Genomic DNA, 25,723 nt, shown 5'->3' with positions numbered 1-25,723 from the left:
CAGAGTACAAGGGCGTCACAACACATTGGACCTCAATTAAAGTACAGTGGCATAAACATTGCTTTACACTGCTGTTGCTAAGCAGAAGTGTAAAGCACTCACAGGCTATTCCTATCTATGTAGTGAGTAAAGTTGCCAGCTCCAGGCTGAGAAACACCTGGAGATTTGGGGGGTGGAGTTTGGGAAGGCCAGGGTTTGGGGAGGGTCTGAAGTTTAGCAGCTTATAATGCCATATAATCTACTCTCCAAAATAGCCATTTTCTCCAGAGGAACTGATCTCTGTCATCTGTAATTCCAGGAGATCTTCAGAACCCACCTGGAGGTTGGCAACCCTAGTAATAAGTCTACAGCATTTCAACCGTGTGTCACGTAAATCCTTAGATTGTAGCCCTACTGTGGTCTTTTTGTGAATTAGAGCATAAACTGCTCATTTAATTATTGTACTTTATTGTGTTCAGGTTTTCAGGCTAAAGGCTGTATCTAGGAGGCACCATTGCAACAGAATATTATTGAGACTTCACAAGGTCAATGAAGTTAGCCTGCTCTCCCTGTGAATATTGAAATCCATGGAAAGAGGCACAGTGAAACATTAACCTTATGACATTTGGCATTAGTACTGGAAGGGGTCCATTTTAATCAGCAGATCTTGCATGCCACACTGTACAAAAAGCAAAAGCAGAAAGCATAAACAAGCAGAGTAGTACACAGAACAAACAATAACCTGAAGGTAGATGCCATTGTGCTGCACAGAAATTTACACTAAAAGCAGCAGTGCTTTCTCAAGCACTGTTTGCTATAACAGCATAGTAACTGTCCTGACAGAGAAAACTGAGAGTGGTCCTTATTATTTGCAGAATTAGACCTGTGTGGATTTACTTTAATAAGAAAAAATGGGCCTTGTTACATATACTTTCCTTTCTCCTAAATCCTTATATGTGTCCATCAGGCTTTGTTCTGGTATGATCAACAAACATCAAAAAAGCTCTGCGATGGCATATTCATTTCCCCACACTGAATGGCACCAGGGAACAATGGGTGCTGCTATGGAGACACAGCTATGTGGGAGAGGCTTAGGGAATCATTTTAATCACATTCTTCTGGCTTGTAAGTGTAAGTATCACATGGCATATTTACCAGAAGTGATGTTAATCACAGACACAACTGCCTAAGGATATTTTTTTAAACAGACAAAATAAATATTAACAATTTAAAATAAAGAAGAGACAGCTTATTACTTTTGATGGTTAGTGCCTCTGACAGTTTCAGCGTTTCCAAATGAGGAATCATTTAGAGTAAATGAAGAAAAAGCATTTTCAGCAAATCCAATGGTGTGCTATTTAGAAAGCAGAGACAGCTTGCATAGCATTAGTGCAAACTTGATCAAAGCAAAATCTAAGACCTGCAAACCTGCAAAATGATTGCAAAGACAGAAAGAAATGCATTTGCAAAGCATTTCTTCTTCACACGCGTTTAAAGATTATTCAAGTTCTGTTTGTCTCAGTAAAAAGTGGGAGGAGGACAGAGGGTGCCATCAAGATTTCTCAAAATAAAGACCATATTGATTAACTTAAGCTGAACTGAGTTGATGAATGGGAGAAAAGGTCATTTGAAATCGTCTCCTGTACTTTCTTAGTCTTGGGGAGGAGGTGATGGGAATTTCATCAAGTTCCTAACCATGTCTTTGCCAACCATTGTCAGAGAAAGGAAGAAGGAATTAAAATTGAATTCTTTCTGACTTCAAGTCAGTGGGTGACCAAACCAGAATGCTAAGATGATTTGATCTTTTTTAACAAGTACCAGATGGATAAAAAAAGAGAACCACCTGCTTAAAATTGGAAAGCACAGTAATAACAAATGGCACAAAAGTCCAGTCATTGAAAACTTCAATATTGAAAACATAAGAGGAGCCTAGAACGGTTGTTCTGGAACACTGACTCCCCTGCTGTGTTCTGGATTCCATAAACAAAAATGCCATGTGCTGCATGATTGAATTAAGCTATGAAAATCTGACTAAACAGGATGCATCACCATGCTGGTAAAAGGGAACAATGCTCACAGTTATTCCAAACAGTAGCTAGCTGAGCAGGGAAGTTGCCTTCCAAATTAAACACACTGTACAAACCGAAGGGAGGGGGTAGACAGACTATTGTTCCCATCTGGCAGTTTTCTATGTAGAAGAGCTCCAATGCGCATGTGTGTAAGGTCTTTCCACATGTGCAAGGAGCTCCCACACATGCAAGGTCTTCCCAGTTCACTTCAATGGCAGGATCAGTTCTGCATGCTCATCTCCATTGTGCTTGTGGAGTTATCTCCAGCAGTAAAGTGAATGGGAAACCCATTTGCAAGAGAGATCTGTTTGCATATTGGAATGCCCAAACAGCTGTGGACTGAGCTCTGAAATTGATGCCTGATGTTTCAGTTACCATTGTAGAGATATGAAATGATTTGTGATATTGTGCAAAACATGAGTCCTCAGAGCTATGGGAACTACCATATATAGCCAATTTCATCATCCTTATCATCTTCTTCATCTTCATCATCATCATTGGCTGCTCTTACATGGATCTTCTGTTTTCCTTCCTTGTCCTTTTTTGCTGCTTCATGATCCTCTTCCAAATCATTCAGTAATATCACTGATCCACCACTACCAAAATCCCCTGAGGTTTCTTGCTCTTCTTCTGTAACAGGAAAAAAAAATCAGAGTTGTATTTTAAATCCAAATTTCTGCCAAGGCATTTCAATTCTCAAATTACTTTAGGTACTTAATTTTTTCCCAAAGGCTATTTCTTTAAATAGACATTTTTAAAAGGAAAGTATCAATAGGTGCTCAAAATAACATACAGTCTTCTGCTGTACCCACAAAACCATGCGTTTCAGGAGGAAGCAATAGCTGAAGACAGAACCTTACATCTCTACATTGTTGGTTCAAATCCATTCCAGGTCAATGGTGACTGAAAGACACCACCATCAGATGAGTGTTCGGAGATATCTGAAATGAGTTGCCGGTCTCAGTAAATTGCGTACCTCATAAATGCCCTATCACATACATAACTACTGACATCTTTGCTTTTATCCTGGTATTGGCAAGAAAAGATGGAGTGTCAATTGAGCCAGAAATATTTTTAATGCCAATAGCAGTCCCACTGTCGGAGGTACAACAAGAAATGCTCTAAAAAAGATATTAATTTTTGGTAAAATATACTTAGATTACAAAACTGTTAATTACCATATTTTCATTACATGCAGAAGCAATGTTTCTATAGGTATTAGATCAAGTTAAATATATAAAGAAGATTGAATCCAAAGGTTCTCTTCTACTGGCATAACAACAGGTCATGAAATTATTTGGGGAAGGTGCATTTTGGACAATTCCTCCCTCTCAATGCAGCTGATATATATGGTCAGAAATTGGTGAGGCATTTTAATAACATGAGTGTAATAAGACAATTTTAGAAGTGGCAGTTATAGCAATGTTGAAGACAATCTAATGTTATTTTTTTAAACAGTTGTCCATTTAAATATTTTATGTAATAGAAATATGAACATATCCCTCCCCCCAAACCCACATATAATAACTGCATTTACATAAACGTATGGCAAAAATATAGAGAAGAGGTTCCTGCATGTTTATGCAGGTTTCTGCATGTAGCTTTGCCTTCAGATTCTTGCAGAGTGGACAGGGGCTGATTATATCCATGATGGGGAGCCATAAGTGAAATAGCTGGCAAATGTTCATTGCAATTTGTGTGCCAAAGCAAGGCTACTGAAATTGATGCCGTTCTAATTATATTTGGATCTACTAGACCAGCAGGTTTCAGTTAGCATTCTAATGAATCCAGAAGTGCATCAAAATACAGTTTATGAAGGATTATGAGGGCAATGGCATACAAGCTCTCTTGAAAGAAGTGTTGTCCATTTTTACAAGTTTTGCTCAGCAATGTCACCCGTCTAGTGTGCTCTGGGACATAGACCATGAAACAGTATGGGCATGGCCTAACTGCAAATGTGCCTTCTTCTAATCTCTTTGCAAAATAAACAAAATTCCATAACAGATCCACAGAAATTGTGTCCTATGCTGATAAGTAAACACAAGAGATATTTCCATGAGGAAGTTTGAAAATCACTGCAGTAGACCTTCTTTAATCTTTCCAAATAAATAAAACATCAAAATATATCTATATCACTAAATTTCAGAGAAGAGACCCCAAACCTGTAACTTCCGTTCACAGGAATAAAACAGGGACTATCATTTGTTTTTAAGAGTAGGGGTTGGCTTACAAAAATTTCAACAGCCTATGCCCTCTTAGGCAGGGATGTCTCACTGTAACCTCATTTTCTCCACTATGAGAGCCAGTTTCTATAAAAAGCCTTAGAAATTGCCATTTCCTGCATGCAGGTATGGTGTCTACTTATGTGTGCATATGCCAGTACAAGCTGCAGCTTTTCACAGTAAACTGCTATGAGCCATCCACTGTACAGATACATTTTCTTTCCTAAAGCAGCCCCGGTTGATACAGCCCCTTAACTGTATATTTTCTGTTATGGAAGGAGCAGAGCATTCATTTAAATATCCAAATTACAAAAGAATATCAAAGTACAATAACACACACACCCATCCAGCATATTTTATGAATATAAAGTATTGCAATTTTAAGCTGGCAGGAAAAATGGATCAGATGCTTTTGCCAGTTTCTTTTTGTCATGCGTGCTGGGGAAGAAAGGTGACTAGTATGAGCACATTTGCATGATAAATACAAAGAAGATACTTGTCATGCTAGGTAATATGTTTCTCCTGGTTGTCATTTTGTCCTCTCCTAGTCAACCTTACAGCAGTGTGCAAGGGCTTACACCATGTTAATTCCCATTTTATCTGAGAGAAGCACGCCATTACTCACCACAGCTAACAGTCCCTTGCTTCCTTGAGCCAGCTATCTCATTTCCATACTTATCGACACACCAACATTGCCCAGTACTTCCATGACACTGAGTTGCTTTGTAATAGCCTTCCTCATTGCACCGTGGAATGAAAACACCTGAGGATAGCAAATGGGGGTCATTGTCAGTAATAGAAATACTTGCAGTTGTAGAATTAAGTAGGAAGATAAAAGGGCACGAGGATGGCCCTAATTTACATGAAGGTCTTCTTTGACAGTCTGTGGGGTAAAGTTGAAATCGTCATAAATATAGTTCCCCTTGAATCAAGAAAAAGCAACAAGAAGTGATTGTGAGAGGACGAGAGCCACAGTGCAATTCCTCATCTTGCTTTGCTCTGTGGATGAAACAGGCTGATGCTGAACTGGAGAGATTGTTAAGTGATGAAAAAACAAGGTTTGGCATCTTAAATACCCAGCCAAATGAATATGTGTTCCAATAAGTCTCTAGAACAGCCACCCCCACCCCCCGCCCCGTCTTCTTGGCCATTTTCAGAATGTTAAAAATGGGGAATGGGTGCCACCACAAAGACTGGCTTGGGCACCCCATGGCAATCCCAAAATGGTGGCAAGTTTTAAGCCAACCATCCTCCTGTAATAAATGCAGCAGTTTCTGAATGCAGGTACCCTGCAGATGCAAAGGTGATACTTCCTGGGTTCTTCTAAAGCACCTCCTACTCTAATGATGCTTCTTCCATGGGTGGGAATAGATGGTGCAGAAGCCATTGAGGAATCTACTGTGCTAAGAAGTGAATGCAGGATCTACACAGCACTAATGCAACCACATACCCTGTGGCTCTTTGCTCTCTTTTGTTCCCAGCTGCAAAAGATATTGCAATTTGTTCCTTTGTATCTAATAATAAAGTTTTTATACACACTCACTTTTGGAAGGTTAATGAAAAAAATTTAATTTTATTTCATGTTCCATTTTTAATTTACAGAATTTCCGGATTTACAATATGAGTTCTTAATGCAGCAACATAAATTATTCCTGGGTGGTACTCACCATCTGCTTGTTAGACGTTCCCATGTATTAAACATGCACGATTATTGGAGCTAGTCCCAGTGAGATTTCAAGACACAGAAGCCAAATTTAAAAAACATCTAGATGTGCTTTCATTTTGTAACAAACACACTGTCGTCAGCTGATTTTGTATATCATTGTGGCTTTTTCTCCAAACACCCCTTTCTCTATCAAGAAGGCTGCATTAGATTCAGCAGGTAGAAGGCAAATACAGCTTACCTCCCTCCCCAAACCTCTTTTCCCTAAAGATCGTTTAGCTGAATCCCCCTATGAATGCTTGTAGAGTGATTTCTATTGTCTACTGCATGCTTCAGCTTCAGGCACAGAAAAGCAGCCTTCCGTTGTCTCCAATGATATCTGAGAAAATATCTTGCCCCTTTGTCAGAGAGATACCACTTGATTTAATGCTTGAAATAAGAGAGGCTGCCTTCACCAGTTCCATGAATAGAGCATCTCTGCAGAGTGCACACATATGTCAAAAGGGCTATTTCCACTCCATTTCTCACCAAGGGGGAAAAGGAAGGAAAATGTATTGCTCAAATACCATGCCATTACTTCCATAAAATACACAGAAATGGGAAAGTGCATATATGTGTGTGTTTTAAAAAATTAATCATCCTGGATCTGATCTGGTTGGGAGGTGGGGGAATTCTCCTTATAAACTTTGCTTACTTGGGTATACTGAAGAAATGTGCCTAAGAGTTTTAGTAAAAAGACATAAGCCCATTAGTATTAATAGAGGGTGAGTACCTGATTGCCAGACACTGCCTAGTGCCTCATTGGGATGGTATATTTCGGTCCAACCTTATTTATAGCCTACTTCTTCTATAATACTGATTCAAGCAGCATGCAAGTTTCTCTCCACTTTGTCCGAACTTTGTAGATCCCCAGCTGTCAATGAACTTAAGACTCCTCAGTCCCAGTTGGTTCTTGGGACCCCAGTTGTTTTTTCAGTAAGATGCATCTTACATCTATCAATTCTTTGCCCACTCCTCTGTTACTATTGGGATCCATTTCCTATTCCTTCCTTGCATTCCTACCAAAGTTTCTTCTCCTACCACAGTTGAGCAGCAGAAGCAGTGCTGGAAGTAGAAGATCAATTCTACCCACTAAAGCAGTAGAACTGTGGCCCTAGTCACCTACTAGGTTTTGCCTAGTGATAAGGCCAAAGCCAATAGGTATTGTGCTGGTAAGAGAACTGAGGGTCAGGCTGGCCAAAGTAGACTGAATAATGCATCCTTTGAGATTATTGTAATGTGAATGCCTGCTAATGTTTAAATGAGAAAACTCCACAATGCTGAGATACACATTACCTGAAGATATGCCTAAACTGACATGAAATGCACCATGATCAGAGGATTGTCATTTCCTTACAACAGTACCATGTGGGGATGGCTGACTTCTTTGTGGTTTAGTAATAAGCCGAATTGATGACACTTCCCAAAATACTTCCTGTGACTCTGCATCTCAAAGTACCCAAAATGCTTGTAATTTATATATCCTCTATATCCTCTGCATAGGCATCCATACCTGATGAATGTTTCTACTGTTACTGTGTTTCAGTATATTGTTAAACAGACAGCAATCTGTTGCAAATAAACTGTTAAAAAAACAAGCAAACAAGGAGCCCTAGGCTATGCGGTCCAAAGAAGATTATTTAAACCATGGGAGTGTTTCATACGAATGCTTAGCTTTACTCCTCCCCCTTGTGCAAGGACTGTGGTTGAAGTCTTCCTAGGTTCAAAAGCTTTGAATCAAATTCCAATGTGATGTGACATCTGAGTTGAGATACCTGGATGAATTGAAGTTTGTTTCCTCTCCACAACCACATATTTCCACACGAACCTACTCAAGCACTTCAGACACCATTGGAGGCCCCCACCCTCTCAGTCTACATGGATGACAATATGAGAAAGTGCTTTCTTGGTTGTAGTGTGGAAATGTTGGAAGTCCCTTCCCAGGGAGATTTGTCTGTCTTCCTGTATTGTCTTCTACCAGGGGATGAAGACTTTTTTGTTCAGTTTTGGTGTTCCCTTAGAACTCTTATTAGCTCTCGTCCCTGTTTGTGTGTTTTTACATTGTGTTTATATTTGTTTGTGTTTGTGTTTATATTACGTTTTATCTAATTGTTTCATATATATGTATACGTATACGTATATGATCTATATGAAGATCTCAGAAGCTAAGTTGGATCAGCCTTGGTTAGTAATTGGATGGGAGCCCTCCAATGAAGACCAGGGTTGGAAAGGCAGGCAATGGCAAACCACTTCTGTTAGTCTCTTGCCCTAATACCCTGCCAGGGGTCACCATAAGTCAGCTATGACTTGAGGGCACTCTTCACCATTTGTGCACGCGCGCGCGTGTGTATTATGCTTTTTAATGTCTTAAATGTTTTAATGTTTTGTTTAAATATTTTAATGCTCACCACCTTGGGGACCCTGAAATGGGTGGAAAGGCAGCATAGAAATGTTTTAAATAAATAAATAAACTAGTTTAGAATCCAAGATTGTGGAAAGGAGAAAAACACCAATGTCCAGATGGCTGAATTCAGATGTCACAGCAAATTGGAGTTTGATCCACAGTTTTAAAAACCAGGATATATTCAGTCAACAACCAGGTTTTATAACCATCATAAAACAATCCTCTGTTCATGACATCTAAATGCTGACAGTTTACTTGAAAGTCTCTGAAATCCATTAATAATTTGATCTCTTTAGACATATTTCATGAGAGGGAAGGTGGCAGAGCCCAATCTTGTCAAATCTTGGAAGATAAGCAGCATTAACTGTGGTCAGTACTTGGATGGGAAACCACCGGGATTGCTCTGCAGAGGAAGGCAATAGCAAACCATCTCTATTCCTCACTTGCCTTGAAAATCCCTTGCTGCGGTTGCCAGAAGTTGGTTGTGATTTGAGGGCACACATGTACATACACAGACACATTTCATAGCAATTGTAATCATGGGCCTGTATAAAAGCCAGCTCCCTTGGGTTTGTCTCTGCCAACACTAACAGCATGAAGGGATGGGGCTATACAAATGCAGGAATTCTGCTAACGAATTGTGCTTAGTGCTCAAGTACTCTGGTAGAATTATGTAGGACAGGCTGCTATCTGGGGCACAAAGGACACAAAGCCTGCTGTAATGTACCCAAATTTGGCTTCATAGGGAAAGGAATAGCTTAGATCCCCAGTTTACACCAGTGGTATGCACAAGTGACCTTGTCCCACTGCAGTGAATTGAGGAAAATGAAGCATTATACTTGGGCACACCACTAGGATGGGAGCTCCCAATCTGTGGTGCTGAGTGGTAGGTCTTAATAATAGAGATCTCTTGGGGGTATCTCTGTATGCAATGCATCTCTGTATGACAGCACAGAGAGATACATTGCCTCCTTACTCTGGAGAGCTATTATATTTTTTATTCTGGTCTCCTTAATACAGAGGCCATCTTTCCACACACATTTAGTCTATCATAATGGCTAAAGTTTCTAAATTGAAGAGGCATTGATTTCACCAACAGATTCATTGTATCTGAAACTTTGTACTATCCCAGGTATAAAAATCTATGCATCTCTGAAGAAATGGTGTGTGTGTGTGTGTGGGGGGGGGGGTGTATTTTGAAGAACAGATAGTCTAGATGATGACTATTATAGTTTCTCCCCTAAAATCTTTATTGATCCTACATTTTTAATATGGAAATGGGGGTGGGCGAACACTTTCTCTTTCTGCTTCTGTGATTTTCATTTTACAGTATTACCATTTTAAAGTGATTCAATTATATTTGTACAAGTAAGGACCCACAAAGACTTGCTGAGGGGCATCTCGTTGCCTCTTCTATGCTGTTTTTTCTTTCTCTGCTCTGAAAGCTGGCATAGTCTCTCCCTTTTTCCTGCTTCCTTCTCTCCTTCCCACCCACCAGCTAACTGTAGCTCCTGTCTTCAGCTTTCCCTTCTTGCCTTCTCCAGCAGCCTCTACCCAGGAAAACTATGGCTGAGTTATGTGGTGCTGGCTGGGTCCTGTTGCATGGAAGGAAACCTGCAAGGACTTGCAGGGGGCACCTCACTTTTCCATGTATCTCCATCCCCACATTTTCCCTTCTTTCCCTCCTCAGCACAGGCTTATCATCTGAATAAAAAGCCCTCTTGAATAATTCAGTTTTGCATCGTTTGCAGAAAGCCACTAGAGTAGGAGGGTTTCTGACCTTTGTAGGCATATTCCACCTTTCTCTGCAACAGGATACAACGCAGCTTACATCATTCTCCTGCCCTTTAATTTATCTTCACAACAATCCTGTAAGGTAGGTTAAGTTGAAAATGTGTGACTGGTCCAAGGTCACCCAGTGACTTTCCATGGTGGAATTTGAACGTGGTCTCCCAGATCCTTGCCTGAAACTCTAACCACTGCACAACACTGGCTTTCATGGGGGGCGGGGGCTGCTGTTGTGTTGAACACAAACAAGCAATTGGGGCTGGATGAGTCATGCAAACTGCATAGTAGCAAGGCTTGGCCTTGATGAGTCCTCCCTCGAACACTACAACAGCCCTGGAAAGGGCCCTCCATCTGCCACCTTCCACTTCCTTTTACTGACAGAAACCAAGGATTAAAGGCTGGAAATACTGTTGTGGATGCCTAGCAACCCACAGAATGGCCATCGAGATGGCATTTGTTTATTAAAGCTACAGGAACTGCTCTTACCATTTGGGGCTGGGGTGTGTGGTTAACCTACCAAAGTATTTTCTTTAGATTTCAGATTTTTCTGCAAACATAGGCCTTTCCCCCACAAGTTTGTAGAAAGATGTGTCTTGTCTGTTCAAGTCTTCGGTCTCTGGATTTAAGTAGCCAGAGAATTGGCCATATTGAGAATTAGATATATTAATTTATATCTATAAATTAATTTATATTAATTTATATTATATTATTAGACATTAACAATGAATTATTAAATGTGGAAGAGAGATGTACTGGAGTATTACTTTACAGATTCTAGTCCATGTACTGTCACAAGTTATTATCATTATAAATTGTAGTTTGACAGATAGATTCTTCAGGTTCCAGAAAATGCAATGTGCTCTACATGTTAATATTGCCTTAATATATCTATCATTACACTATATTTCAAAGTGCGCTTTAGATTTCTTAAAAAGAAAATGTTGAATCAAGCTATTTCTTGTAATTCAGATTTGGATTTTTGAAAAAACCTGAACCCTATGAGCTGATTTAAGATTTCAGTTAAAGTGCAATCTTTTTTATGCATAATGTTACCTCCTACATTGTATCATGGAACACCATTAGCAGATTCCATTATTTCTATGACTTCATGAAGTACCAGGTATACAACGGAAGGTGATATTTCCATTAATCTCCAAATGGAAAATGATTGTGGCACATAACGTCACAGTAATGACAGACACTTTAATTAGTGGCTTAAATGAGTGGCAAATAACTGAACTTACCCATAAGGCCCTTCCCCTTTCCCAGCTTTTGAATTCTGTTCATCTCATTCTGGCAAGGGAGACCTAAAACATAATATATGAGAGTGAGTTTCCAGATGGTAAGGGACAGATTCTCTAATGATTAGCTTCACAACTGACAGGAAATGTAGTCTATTGCACACCTGGGAATGAGCAAACCACATATGCTTGTACTGTACTGCAGAACAAATGTATGCCATTAGCTTTACTAATTAAAAAATTCACAAAACACTATGCTTAAAAAATAGCGTTTGGGGGCCATTTTGGTTGTTAAACAGTTTTTCCTTCCCTTCATCAGCCTGATCTCAAGCCAGAATACTAATTTACTGCTTGCTAATAGACTCATTTCAACATTATAAGCAATAGCATAAACAATAAGCTAATAGCAATGAAACTGATTCTAAGATTCTGACTCTACAGCATATCTTCCCAAAGATGAGACCTGCAAATGAGAGAGGTATAAAACTTAAATATTAAGCTTTGCATCCAAAGAAGACTATTGGGAATAAATGGGAAACGGGTATGTGTGAATAAAAGAGTGAAAGTAACTGAAAAGGCTAAATGAAAGAGGGGAGAGAGAAGTGAGAAAGAGGGGGTTGGGTGTGGAAGGATGTACAAAAGTTGTGGAGAAAATAAATGGCAAAGTGGGGAGGAGAGGAACACACCAGTGACAACTGAAAATAAAGTTTTTCAAGCTTAGAAGAAGAGAACTGGGAAAGAAAAGTAGAATTAGCAAAATGTGCGCTGTATAAAGGGACTGCAGGAAGCAGAGGAAGAGAAGGAAAAAAAGCAGAGAAAAGTATGGATTTTGAAGTTCTCATCTTTGCAGACATTGAGGATTGTCTGGTTGGTTTTTCTATAAAGCCTCTCCCCCAAATTTCTATCCACACTCTGTGTCTTACCACTGTGGGAGGGAGAAATGGCAGGGAAGACAGTACTCAGTAACCTACCACAATAAATTGGACAAACTCTTCAAAAAATGCCCAGCGCAGCAGTCATCTACTCAGATAAAGAGCCATTTCTGAATTTCAGGTGACCCATATCACCTCAGATATGTCATTGCTCTGCTTCTGGGCTCTTTTTATTAGCTTCTGCTGATGGAATCCTGCTAGGATAGAAGGGACTAAGAGGAAGAGGAGGTAGCAGTGGTCAAATCTCTGCTTCTGCTGCTGACCTATCTCCACCTCAGCTTGTGAGCAGAGAGAACTCTGTAAACATAGGCATCTAAAAGTGTGTTGGAAGGGACTGCAGGAACTCATTGAGTTGGAAGAGTAGAGGCTATGGAAATAAAAGGCAGCTACGACCAGGTCCTAAAAGCAGTAACAGGAGAAATTGCTTCCAGATCTGTTCAGCACTGTCAGAGATGCCTTATTAAAACTGTATTTATTATTAAGGAGGAGTGACTCACACACTAATCACATGATATTTGCCTTTTAATATCATCCATGCAAATGTTTTAGCATCAAGTTATGGAATTTAAGGCTTAGTCTTCTAGCACAAAACTCACCTCCTGGCTTCTGAAAGCAGTAGCACCATTCATTGTTTGAAAGCTTCCCATCTTTGAAGGAGTCACAAGAGTTGAAGAGGGGTTTAATGCATGGCTCGTACTTATCAAGATAAATAGCATTGATCTCAGAGTGATCGAGGAGAAGGTCATAGTTCATATCCAGCTTGTTGAACATCCAGCCCAATGAATCCTTACAGATTGGTAATATGCTAGTGTCAAACCCTGTAAAAGCAAGACCAAATAACCCCAACTGAGCCAAAACATACAAATGTTACAAGAAAACAAGATTACAGACTAATTGACTGTGTTCTCAGAGCTGCTGATAATGGGGACAAAATTGATTTCATATTAACCTTTCCATCCTGACTTCTTGGAAGGTGGAATATGATCCCAATTGGAAATACCAGTGTATGAAATGGATGAGCTAAAGAGACAGCAGAGTAAATCTTGGAGATGGATAACTCCCTGAGTCAAAGCTGTTCATTATTGTGGCACAAATGTGAATGGAAAGGCAAGGGAGTTTACAGTTGGTTGAAGCCCATTTCTTTGCAGAATTAAAAATTGCTTTGTCTGCTATTTTGCTTGTAGAACATATGCATTATCAAGAGAAGCAATATTACAATACCTTGCAAAATAATGTATTCATTTCTATTTTCAAATTGTCTGGAATCAGAAAATAGGGTGCATATAAAATATTCCAGGTCATTTTTCTGCACTGAATTCTTTATATGAATGCCTTATTCCACCTCTCATGTTCCTGAAATATCTGATGTATGCAACAGGTTGTCTTTGAGCAAAAGACGGTATCCTCCATGTGATCTGAACACCATCCATTACAAAAGTATTAGTGCCTAACTAGACATTACAAGCTACAAGAGTTCTCCGCAGAGACTAGCCGCTATATTATAGCTCAGGGGTGTCAAACTCATTTGTTATGAGAACTGGATTGGACATAAATGTCACTTGGTCAGGTCATGTGTACAATAAAATTTAATGCCAGGTATTGGCAATATAAACTTAATAAAGGACACAGACAAACCCAATTAATGATATTATTTTTTACTCAAAACACAAACATGCTTTAAAATGTAACACTCTGACAGTATTTCTGTTATTTAAGTCTTGGAGAACTGGCACCTCTTGCTCTGAACTCTTGCATCAAAATCTGAAGTTAAAGCCTGTGCTGTAGCCATTCTGAGTATGCTGTTCAGGTGTGTCTTGGTAAGCTGAGAATGAACTTTTCATTTATTGGCATTCGTTACAGAAAAGAGCTGTCCCAAAGAAATAATTTTAGAAACAAAAGCCTTAAGTTAGGGTCCATTCAGACCCCCCAAATGGTAAAAATTATGAATGTCAGCTTCAGAAAGCTTCTTGAGCACAGCATCATGCTGCAGATCACTTATCTCCTCCTGGACATCCATGGTGAATGGATTATGGAAAATTCCAAAATTTCTGTGTAGGTTTATGAGGGCAGAAAATCTTGCTTGGAATTCATTTTTGAGTTCAGAAATTTTTCTTCTGTACTCTTCTGTGGATATATAATTCCTAGACCGAGATTTCATGGTGGGAAAGTATGGCAAATTATTTTCTTGAAGCTGCTGTTCTCAAAGTGGAAGTTTTATCTCAAAGGCACAAATGCTATCATAAAACTCTGTCACAATTTTATTTCGACCTTGCATCTTTGTGTTGAGACAGTTCAGGTGTTCTGTTTTGAAGCCATTCATTATCTTGTAATTCAGGAACAGCCTTCCCTTTCTTATCTATAAATACTTGTATTTCATTTTGTAATTCATAGAAGCATTTCATTACGTCTCCATAACTTAACCATCACACTTCATTTAAGATATGGTACCCCTTGTCTGATCCTGTTTTTCTCCAGAAGACAGTTTAATTGCCATTGGCTGAGGCCTCTGGCTCAAATAAATTAAGTTTTTATGATCACACTCATCACATTATCCATCTTCAATGTTTTACTGCACAGAGTTTCCGGGTGCAAAATGCAACAAAAATTGAAAATGTGGGTTTGCATCTACCCATTTCCCCCTGAGTTTTGCAACAACTCCAGCCCCACCCCTGATCTGTGGTGCTCCATCTGTGGCCAAATTCACTGCTTTTGCCCAGTTGGCACATATCTTATCCAGAGCTCCTACCATATTCTTGAAGATGTCTTCACCTGTGGCTGTGTCTTTCATTTCTACAAATTCTTCTGTAACATGCATTTTTTTCATTAACTCCATCAATAAAAATTGCAAGCTGTGCTAAATCAGTAACATCTCTGCTTTCATCTCTTGCAGCTGAAAATGCAATAAAGGACTTCGCTTTTTCTATTAGTTGCCTGTTAAGGGTTTCAGATGATCACAAATTCTCTCTGCAGCCATGTTTCTACATATAATAATTCCTCAAGCACACCGTGACAGAAGGGTTGAAAGTTTTATTTAGAACAAAAGCCAGGCCTTTCCTGGCTGCTGCTTTAGTAGACAACAAACAGCCAATTCCCAGAAAAGAAAGTGAAACCAACCTCAGCACAGGCTTTTCGACACCAAGGGATCAGGGGAAAATAACGAAACAGTTAAATAAGGAAACATCACCAAATTCACAAGTTGCCACGATGTAACACTCCATGTGTCTGACTAGGGATGCTAGTCCCCTGCCAGGAGTTTTTGTTGCAGTATGAAGAGAAGTACTTCTTATGGTTGCATAGACTTTGGAACTCTGAGCTATTGTTATAAGTTCACAGCATAGATCTTCAGCATCAATATTTTTGTTTTCCCATTGTGCATCAGTGATTTTTCCAAATTCTTGCAATCCTTAAGTACATCTTCAGTAAACTTTTTGTTGATACCGTATATATCATCGAGGAATCCAAATATGAAATTATATTGTTGTAGCTGCTGGAATATCTCTTCAACATATTCTGGGACCATGTCTAAGACAGCATAATAGAGACCTACTTTGAATTTCTGCTTTGGACTTTGCGGTGCCTCTTCTTGGGCCTCAAACTGCTGTTTCTTTCCTCTTCTTCTGATCTGTCTCAAAGTTTGGTAGTATTTCTAGCTCCTTACAATCTCAGTAACATCTATTAAAACTTGTTAAAAACCCTCATCACACCTACAGCGCACAAGCTAATTCTTGGTCACTTGCAATTGGCTTGTAGCTTCCTTATTTTGTAGTAGTTTGCTTGTAAGATTAATTTCAAAAAGGATGTTGTAACAAGGGATTGCCACTAACTTGAATTTACAAATTGCATAAGCAAGAGCCTTAGCCTCAATTCCAGATAATTTTTTTAGGCTCATGTTATCAAAGATTGCTATATACTACCAAGATGATATCTCAGTGGTTTCAAAGCCTCAATCCGACTCTCCCATCTTGTTTGTTTTAATAACTTAACAGTTATGCCTGATTCATGGCTAGTTAGAATTTGCCAATGCTGAATCGATGCAGAGAAATTATAGATCTGTTGAACCAAACTGAAGAAACTTGTTGCTTCCAGACAGCACTTAGTGGCATCATTGACTACCAAGTTTAAAGAGTGTGCATTGCAGGGCACAAAAAAAGCACGTGGGATTATGTCTAGGATTATCTTCTGTACTCTAGTTTCTTTGCTTTTCATGTTATTCCCATTATCATAACCTTGACCATGCAGATTCTCAAGTGGTAATCCCATTTGCTCAAGCTGTCCAAGAAAAGTTTCTGTCATAAAGGTACTTGTAGTCTCCTTTAGTGGAACAAATCCCAAGAAGAGTTCTTTTATCATAACTTCAGACTCAGACATCTCAGCATCTGATGGTTAGATTACATTGACATAATCATTGTCATTTGTTCAATATGACTAACATCAGGTGTGCAGTCCAAAATAACTGAGTAGTATTTGACTAAGTTTACACTTGCTAAAATCTTCGGCCTTATACCCTCTGCTAGAAGCTGTATAACCTCATTTTGGATATCTTTTCCTAAGTAGTGAACCATTATTTCTTCATCTTTAATTCTGTGCAAATGTTCATTCATGATAGGATCAAAATGGGTGAAATAGTCTACAAAACTTCCAAAAACTTCCATTGTTAGCAACATACAACTTTTCACTTGTACCATGGAATGCTAAATTTTGCATGCCACAAACTCTGACCAAAGCAATCAAGCATTCCAAGGTTTGCTGTCAGTATTGTTTTTCTTGCCTGATTTTCTGCTGATTTATGGCTAGTTAGAATTTGCCAATGTTGAGTTGATGCAGAGAAATTATAGATCTGTTGAACCAAACTGAAGAAACTTGTGGCTTCCAGACAGTACTTAGTGGCATCATTGACTACCAAGTTTAAAGAGTGTGCATTGCAGGGCACAAAAAAGGCACACGGATTTATGTCTAGGACTATCTTCTGTACTCCAGTTTCTTTGCCTTTCATGTTATTCCCATTATCATAACCTTGACCATGCAGATTCTCAAGTGGTAATCCCATTTGCTCAAGCTGTCCAAGAAAAGTTTGTTTTCCTTTATATAAACTTTCCTTTATATAAACACAATTCAAGTTCTCTCCAGGTCTGGTAGTTTTATAAATGGACAGTATTCCTCTCATGTAAAGGCAGAATTGCTCCAATGTTCTTCTGGTCTTTTGAACCTGGTTCTTGTAGAGCTGGTTTTCACTGACATATTGTGAAGCCCTGAACAGTTACACCATTCCAAAGTCAATTGGAGTCAGGGGACTCAGAATGGTATAGCACTGTTTAGTTTGCACTGCTAGTTTCAGCTGTAGAGTGCATAAAACTAAGTTTGGCCAAGTTACTACCTGTATTCCTGGAACTTCATCAAACTTCATCAGAGGTTATGTATCCTGGCTTTGGATTTACAACCTCTCAAAACCGTAAGAGAAGCACGTAACTTGTCAAAAATGTCAGCCCACATCAAGGTCCAGAAAGTCAGGCTTGTGCATGGTCAGGGAGATGGGAATGTGCTCTCCCTCTTTCTGTTTTTCTCTCACACAGACATTATATGAATGTGGAATGGCTGCACAGAGGCAAATGATGCACTAGGTCACTGCTTTAAGGCCAATTAATTAAACAACCTGTCCTGTCTTTTGACAGCAATGTCATTTTCTGTCAGTGTGAAAGGAAGATTTTCCTTTCCATTAATAGGCTATGTACTGAACCCTTTTGTCCTGTACATCAAGTCCCATTTCCCAGTGGTTCTTTGTAACTGGAAAACCAAAAACCCATCACTTAGATTGACACCCCCCCTCCGCCCAAACACACCTAGAATGACACTGCAGCCTGTCTGCTGTTTTATAGTGTTCATTTTAAGGAGCAGAAAGGCAGCCCACTGAAAATCAGTCTCTTTAACTGTAACAACAGCAGGGGGTTGTCAGTGGCACTAAGGAATTGTCAGAAGGCCTTAGGTAATTTAAACATTAATGTCATTTTATAATACAACACTTTTATAAGATGACAGAATTTCCCCCAAACTAAAGACAGTGGGGAGTGAGGGGACGAGAGGAAGAATCTGAACTTTCTGTTACTTTTCTTGCTTTCTTCATTGCTTTTTTAAAAAAAGGAAAGTTGTGCAAATAAACAGAGATGTTAAGGGGAGGAGTAATTAATATCCTGCTCAGGTTATTTAGAATGGTTGTCCTGTTGACTTCGACAGTTCCACTAGCCTCTGAGGTGTAAAGGCATGGACCATTTATCAAACAGTTTCCTTACATCAGGGGACAACAGCCCTTCACCCATTTCTTCATCCATTTCTAAAATTTCAAAAGTGAATTTCTCTTTAAATATTTTAATGTGTATACCTCAGAGCCATGCGCATTGGCATTTTTATCCTGAATGGGATGTTTGTGTGTGAGTGCCCTGTTTGATTGTATATACAATTATTTTCATTGTTAGTTCTATAATGTTGCTTTTTTTCTTTTTTACATCTTAATAGGGTGGTATTATTATTATTGTGTCCTCTCAAGTTTTTAAATGTGAGAGTGGTGATATGAATATTTTAAATCTATATATATAAAGATAAGTGTCCTGATTGACTCATCATTGCCCAGCCCAAACCCCTGGACCTAGAAACATGAAATTTAGGGAGAACATTCCTTTCATGATGTAAACACCAACTAAGAAAGTCACCCCCTAAGGGGGTGAAAAGGATAAAATGTGTTTTCCCATAGGGATACAGATTCCCTCTGTGGCTGGCAAGCTGCTGCCTGCTTCCCGCCACCCTGCTAGCTTGGCCACTCTTCCCTAATTGGACCAGCCTTTCAAGGTCATTTGTATATGCGGCCGATTGGTCCTCACCCCAACATTCTAAACAGTATGCAGTTGCTACTGAGAGTCATTGAATGTGTCCTGAAATGCCCTCCCGGTCTTCCCCTAAAGTTCACTAGGGCTGCCAATCTCCCTGTGGGCCTAGCTTCCCTGTGTGGCTGGCAGGTTGCTGCCTGCTTGCACCCCTTCTCTCTGATTGGTCAGCTGTGGAATTCTCTGTTCTAAGGTAAAAATCAGGTCAAGGAAACTGCAGCCAGTTGAAGAAAGATGGTTCAAGAGACTCCTGAATAGGGATTTTATATAAAAGTCAGTATGGCAACTGAGTTATTAAATGTTAATAGGGAGATGGTGCATGGACTTTCTAGGGGCCATTTCAATGAGATCCTCTCACATGAACCTGCTGAAGTGCCAACCACACCACCACTCCCTCAGTCCAACTTCATCTCACACCTTTCACAGCCATCACCTCTTACTGCCCCCAAGAAGCCTACTGGCAGACATCGTGCAAGATACACCAATGCTAAAAGGAGGAAGCAACTTAGAGATGCGGCAAAGAAATATGCACATTGTACTCCTGCGGCGCACCGAGCAGCAGTGACCAAGTACCAGCAAGATCACCCTGAGGTGCACAGAGTGGTGGAGTCTATGAAAGACTAGTAGAGAGGCACTCACTTCCATGGAAGGTCAAAGCTTACTCAGGCATGGCATATGATCCTTCGCTACCTTCAAGCTGCCTCTTAACCTCATCCATGCAAAAACACCCCTGTTCAGCATCTCAAAACAAAGCAACATGGCCCAAATTGCTGCGGAACTGTAAGCTCATTGTTTGGGATGAGAGCACCATGGCGCACAAGGGGTGTTTTGAGGCATTGAGCATAACCCTCAAAGATGTCAGCGGCAATGGGAGAGTGATTAGGGGAGTCACCGTGCTGCTGGCTGGAGACCTCCAGCAGACTCTGCCAGTAGTCCCAAGGGGAACTCAAGCTGACGAGGTTACTGTGTGTGTCAAGCCATTGTATCTGTGGCCCCTCATCAGGAAACTCTCACTAAGAAAGAACATGAAAGTCCACTTGAGAGGTGAGGTGTCTGCTGGGGACTCCTACTAAAAATAGGGGATGGAGAGTATCCCAAGTCCAAGGGTGACCATCCCTGCAGGCCTAGGCACAGTAGTGACGACCCTAGCAGACCTAACAGTCATGATATATGCTGATATCACCACTATCACGGAGAAGTCCATGGACTGGCTGTGCAAACATACCATTCTGATCCCCAAGAACGACAAGGCTGCTATCATTAATGAAACACAACTCCCTCGAAGGGGCAGAAATGAAGTACAGATCTGTGGACTCAGTAGTGCAAATGGATGACACAGTCCACTACCCTGTGGAGTTCCTCAACACACTCAACCTTCCTGGCTTCCCAGCCCACAAGCTTCTCCTCAAAGTGGAGGCTCCAGTGATGCTGCTCCAGAAGCTCAACCCACCCAAACTCTGCAATGGCACCAGACTGCGAGTGAAAGCCCTCCACAGGACCATCATTGAGGCCACATTGTTCACCAGCAGTGCTCGGGTGGGAATTGGTGTTCATACCATGCATACTACTCATACCATCAGATAACCTCTTTGAGTTCAAGAGACTGCAGTTGCCCCTCAAGGTCTGCTTGGCTATGATGATCAACAAGTCCCAGGGGCAGACACTGAAGGTGGCAGGAATTGACTTGAGAGAGGACTGCTTCTCACATGGGCAGTTCTACATGGCTTGCTCCAGAGAAGCTCACCCAGCAGCCTGGTGATCATAGCACCTGAGGGGAAAACCACAAATGTGGTCTACAATGAGGTCCTTCAGTAGAAAAAAATCAGTTGTACATATTTTTCACTTTATTTATTGCACTACATTATTTTCCTTTTAAAAATCTCTTTAAAAAATGTTACATTTCGAAATTCACTTCATCAATTTTCAGCATCAACACACTTTGCTTTATTCAAACACCTTTGTGAAACTCGGGTACAATGCTATTATACTACAAAACCAACTCAACGCCCGCCCAAACCAAAAAATGTAACATACCCATAAATATTATAACTGGATTAAAAGTAGTTAAATACTGTTGCAAGGCACAAGTATCAAGCCAGAAGAGATAAAATAAATAAATAAATGGATTGTTGACAGCGTTGCATGTGTGAATAACTTATATGTGTGAATCAGTCATTGCAGATTAATACTAAATTCTTTTCAGATAACATGGGAGTGGCTTCCTCCTGTTCTTTTCCCATGCTGCTCTCATAAATGTGCAGGGAGGTAAAGAATCATGTCAGTCAAACTCAAACACTTTTCTTCTACAGGTATTATTAGGGGAATGTGGGACCATATATACATAAGGAATCCTTGCCACCAGGTAACATGAATTCAATTACAGCAGCTCTATTTCACTTGATTCTAATCAAACACAATACCTTTCAAAGTTCACACAGATTGGCAGAGTCATCTAGTGATGAACTTCAAATGATGAACAAATGAATTAATCAGGCCTTATTATGTTCTAGTTAATGCTTTAACAGCACAATCTTGAGGCCCGCTGGGTGCCAGAGCCTACACACCTGAGTAACTGCGGTGGCGCTAGTTCACTCCTTAAGGACTTTCATGGGAGAGCTGTGTTGGTGGGCTGACCCCAGCAAGGTGGGGCCAGGAGAGAATGCTCTGTAGTTGCCCTGGCAATGCTGGCAGAATCCACCAATTGTAGGGCGGCTGCAGTTGACAGTGCTGTGAGTGGCAGGGAAAGGTGTACTAGACAGTCTGTGAGCCGGGCTGTGTTTCCTGTCACCAGCTGCCAATGCTGCTGCCCTACCCTGCAGAAAGTGTGTCCCCAGGGCAGGAAGACCCCACAATTGGGCCTGCCACACCCCAAGAGAGGTGCCTGCCTCAAGAGGAGCCCTGCCCCATGGGTGGGTGGGTGGGTGACACTGAAGGTGCAAGCAAGGTGCCTGCCCACCCACTCACCCAATCCCCATTATAATTGTGTATGTATGTATGCATGCATGCATGCATGCTTTACAGAGCATAAAATGCTTTACAGAGAATTTTTAAGTAAGAATTACACAATTGTTTAAGTGCAGTATCCTACAACTCAATACACAGAACTGCTCATGTTCCTATGTTACTCTCTGTTTTGTAGCCCCTTCTGTCCCCTGGAAACAAGATCAAGGGGCCACATGGAGGAAAAACCACAGGTTGGAAGGAAGGGAGTGGCTGTGGCTCAGTGGATAATGGTCCGTAACTAGTAACATAGGAGATTCTCTAACTGGGGAACAAATTTGGGAGAAGCTGTCTGTTAAGGGCCCCCCTTTGCACAAACTGAGACATTATTAATGCAATAGGATCGAGCCTTCTGTAATTTTCAGCAACTAGAGTATATCGTTAAGTCATTAAAATTTTCCATTGACTTTCACTGACCCAAATTTCTTCACTTGAAGATCTCTGACTTTTAGCCATACAGTTAACAAGTGCATAACCTATTGAAACTGATGGCGAATATAGAAAAAACGAACTTCAGAACTTCGGCCTATAAAGTTTCAGTTTCAAGTACTCAACTGTGATGTATTGGATGAAATAATATGATCTTTGATTTTGTTCATTCCTAGTATGTAGCAGAATGGAAACAATCCCTTGAAGAACGGAGGAGGAAGTGTCTAAGGAGAGCTCAGACAGTGTATCCCTTCAGCTGGGGACAAGTGCAGCTTTTCCACGGAAATGACTGATGTTCATATAATAAAATGTCACAGCCATCGGTCTGGCTGTAATCTCCATGCTTCAGGCATGGACTGCCTAAATTTTTAAAAGCTTTACTTAAAATAAAATTATTTTTTTAAAAAAGCTTTACTTAAACTCTCACCTGTTCATAATAATCAAAATTAAGTAGTAAACTACTCTGAGGACTGCGTATGTCTGGGGTGTGTGTGTGCCAATAACCACCATGCATAAGTGACTTCTGTTGCAAATTTGTGGGTTGCTTATTTCCAGAGTTCAGCCCTGGGGAGCAAGAGGTACATCTGGTCTTAAAGGAGAGTACACATTTTTAAAGTTTGGCACTTTAATTTTAGCAGTCTTGGGGAGGCAATTCAATCTTGTTGCAGCTATATATAAGCTCACTTGATGCCTCCTCCTGCTCCAGGGTATTCACTTTGGGCTCCCAATAGTTGAATCTGAGATTATTTGTAGGTAGGGTTGTTCAGTGGAATTCTCTTAAATTCTCCTTGAAGTCCAGCAATATGTTTCTATTATTTTTAGGAATTTGAATCAGTTTCAAATCAATTCTTCTTTCATGAAAAGGAAGATTTGATTTAGATATCTAAGAAGTAATGCATTCATTTATTTATATACTACATGCATGGCTGAAAGATTAAGAACAAGGTGAGCCATTAAACAAACAGATACAAGCTGGAGTTGTCTGAACATATTCTTGCTGCATCAGTTTGCTTTTACCCTTTGTATCATATTGCAGTGGCACAACAACAGGCAGAAATTCACAGGTGAGGAAATCTACAGTATCACATGGTAAAAATTGAAAACAAAAATGATGAAAGATAAATTAATGAGAAATTGAAGATAGTTCCTCTTTCTGAAGAGGAAAAAAAGAATAAGAGGAACCAATTGCTACATCTAAAAAAGAAAATTTCAGAAAAAGAAAATCCACCCCTCCATAACAGGTTTATGTATCTCAAAATAAATTACTTTAATCTACTAAAATAACTGGACATAGTTCTTAATAATATTTTTATTAATTGGATACTAACCTACCAGTATAAAGATTTAAATCAGCCTTAGTGACTTTATGATGAGATTCACTTCTTTTTGGTACGTATTTATTCAGGAGAGACATATTGGTTGCATTATATAAGGGTAGATTTGGTGTACTTAGCATAGAAAGTCAGTTTGTATTGTATTTTTTCAGATGGTGGATTTGTATACCGATTCAGCTTTTTCCCACAGCTTTATAATAAAACTTGTGCAAATCTGAGGAAGATTCAAAATGAGTATATTACCTAGAGTCCTGTTACATTTTAACATCTTGAGTTATATGATATTCAATGTTTTAACATTTTGTATGCATGGCATTCATTCAACAGATTGTATACTATTGAATTCATTATTGACACAATACATGTGCATTGGTGCTTTTTGTTGATTTTTATAGCAAATGCAGTAGGATTACTTTCAGATTGGCTTCCCTGCCCTGTACAAGATATGTTTGTCTTCTGCCATATAAGAGCAGAAGCTGTGATAGTAACAATGGCCCTTTTCACACTACTCATCGATTTCCAAAACATTGCGAGATGTAGTGCAAAAACCATGGAAGATGGCGTCTTGTCACACAAGTTTAGCGCGATGTCGCAAAACTCGCGCGAGAAGACACTATCTTCCGTGGTTTTTGCGCTACATCTTGCGATGTTTTGGAAGCCAGTGAATAGTGTGAAAAGGGCCAGTGAAATCCTAAGCAGAGTTACTCCAGTCTAAGCCCTTTGAAATCAATGGGCTTAGACTGGAGTAACTCTGCTTAGGATTTCACTGTTAATCACATTACAGCAAGTTCCAGTCTGCACACAATCACTTAGTGATACTTTGAAGAAACTATGATTAATATGACCACATTACTGTGGTCATGATGCATTATATAGGCCAAATATGGAAAGCAGAAGCAATTGTATTTGCAATAGTGTTTGTATTATGTACTAATATTATTATGTACTATTTTGCTTTTTCTCTCCAGCCTTCTACTAGGAAAAGTGTATATGCTAGCTTGATATGCTGGCATTTAGAAAGGCATTATGGAAACTCTGCTGATAGAGAATGACTTTTGTTACTACTAGAAAGGCCTTTAAACAAATGTATGACCCAGAGACAAGCTGAGCAAGTTTGACTCTCCATGTAAAATTGCCTATTGTTAAAAGTTGCTTTCAGTGAAGGACCCTTTGGCAGGTCTATGTCAACAGTCAAGTCTGGAAATGCTAAAGCTTAAGCATACTTTCTCATTTGTTGCTAAACAAGTTGAACTTTAAGTAGATAATGGATTTCATTCTAGGCACATATTTATCCGAAGGAGTGACTTTCAGGGAACTGCAGGAAATTAATCATAGGAATTTATTATCTTTTCTTAGACGCCTGATGTGTTTAATTCATAGTATGAATTCTCCTGCATTGTGGGGATCCTATTGATCATCAAGCTGAGCTATGACAAAAACATGTTTTTCCCCAAACACTTTTTGAGATTCCAAAACTCCTGTACTTGCTGTACTGGAGAAATCAGATGATTGACATCTGTCTCAGAAGCTGTTATAAATATTAAGAGACAACTTTTATTATAAGAAATATTGCATAGTGTGATCAGACACATAACCCTACACACATCCTGTTAGAGCTCAGCAGACTTGTGTGTATGTGTATGTGTGTAAAGTGCCATCAAGTCACAATCAACTTATGGTGACTCCAGCAAGGGGCTTTCAAAGCAAGAGATAAACAGATGGTTTGCCAGTGTCTTCCTCTGTAGAGTCTT

General features: G+C 39.8%; 1 protein-coding gene across 1 annotated transcript in view; it reads right to left on the bottom strand.

Annotated features, from left to right (window-relative positions):
* Positions 1 to 2,487: 2,487 nt before the first annotated feature.
* Positions 2,488 to 25,723, bottom strand: part of SPOCK1 (SPARC (osteonectin), cwcv and kazal like domains proteoglycan 1) — an 831,544-nt gene continuing 808,308 nt past the window's right edge. Inside the window, exons 8-11 of the mRNA XM_054978522.1 lie at positions 12,934 to 13,155; positions 11,409 to 11,471; positions 4,896 to 5,033; positions 2,488 to 2,678 (exon numbers count right to left, since the gene is read on the bottom strand). Of these exons, the coding sequence (XP_054834497.1) occupies positions 2,488 to 2,678; positions 4,896 to 5,033; positions 11,409 to 11,471; positions 12,934 to 13,155 (614 nt within the window). The remainder of the gene's footprint in view (positions 2,679 to 4,895; positions 5,034 to 11,408; positions 11,472 to 12,933; positions 13,156 to 25,723) is intronic.

The sequence above is a fragment of the Eublepharis macularius genome, chromosome 4 (genome assembly GCF_028583425.1).
Source record: "Eublepharis macularius isolate TG4126 chromosome 4, MPM_Emac_v1.0, whole genome shotgun sequence".
NCBI lineage: Eukaryota > Metazoa > Chordata > Lepidosauria > Squamata > Eublepharidae > Eublepharis > Eublepharis macularius.
This window is presented reverse-complemented; position numbering and strand designations above follow the sequence as displayed.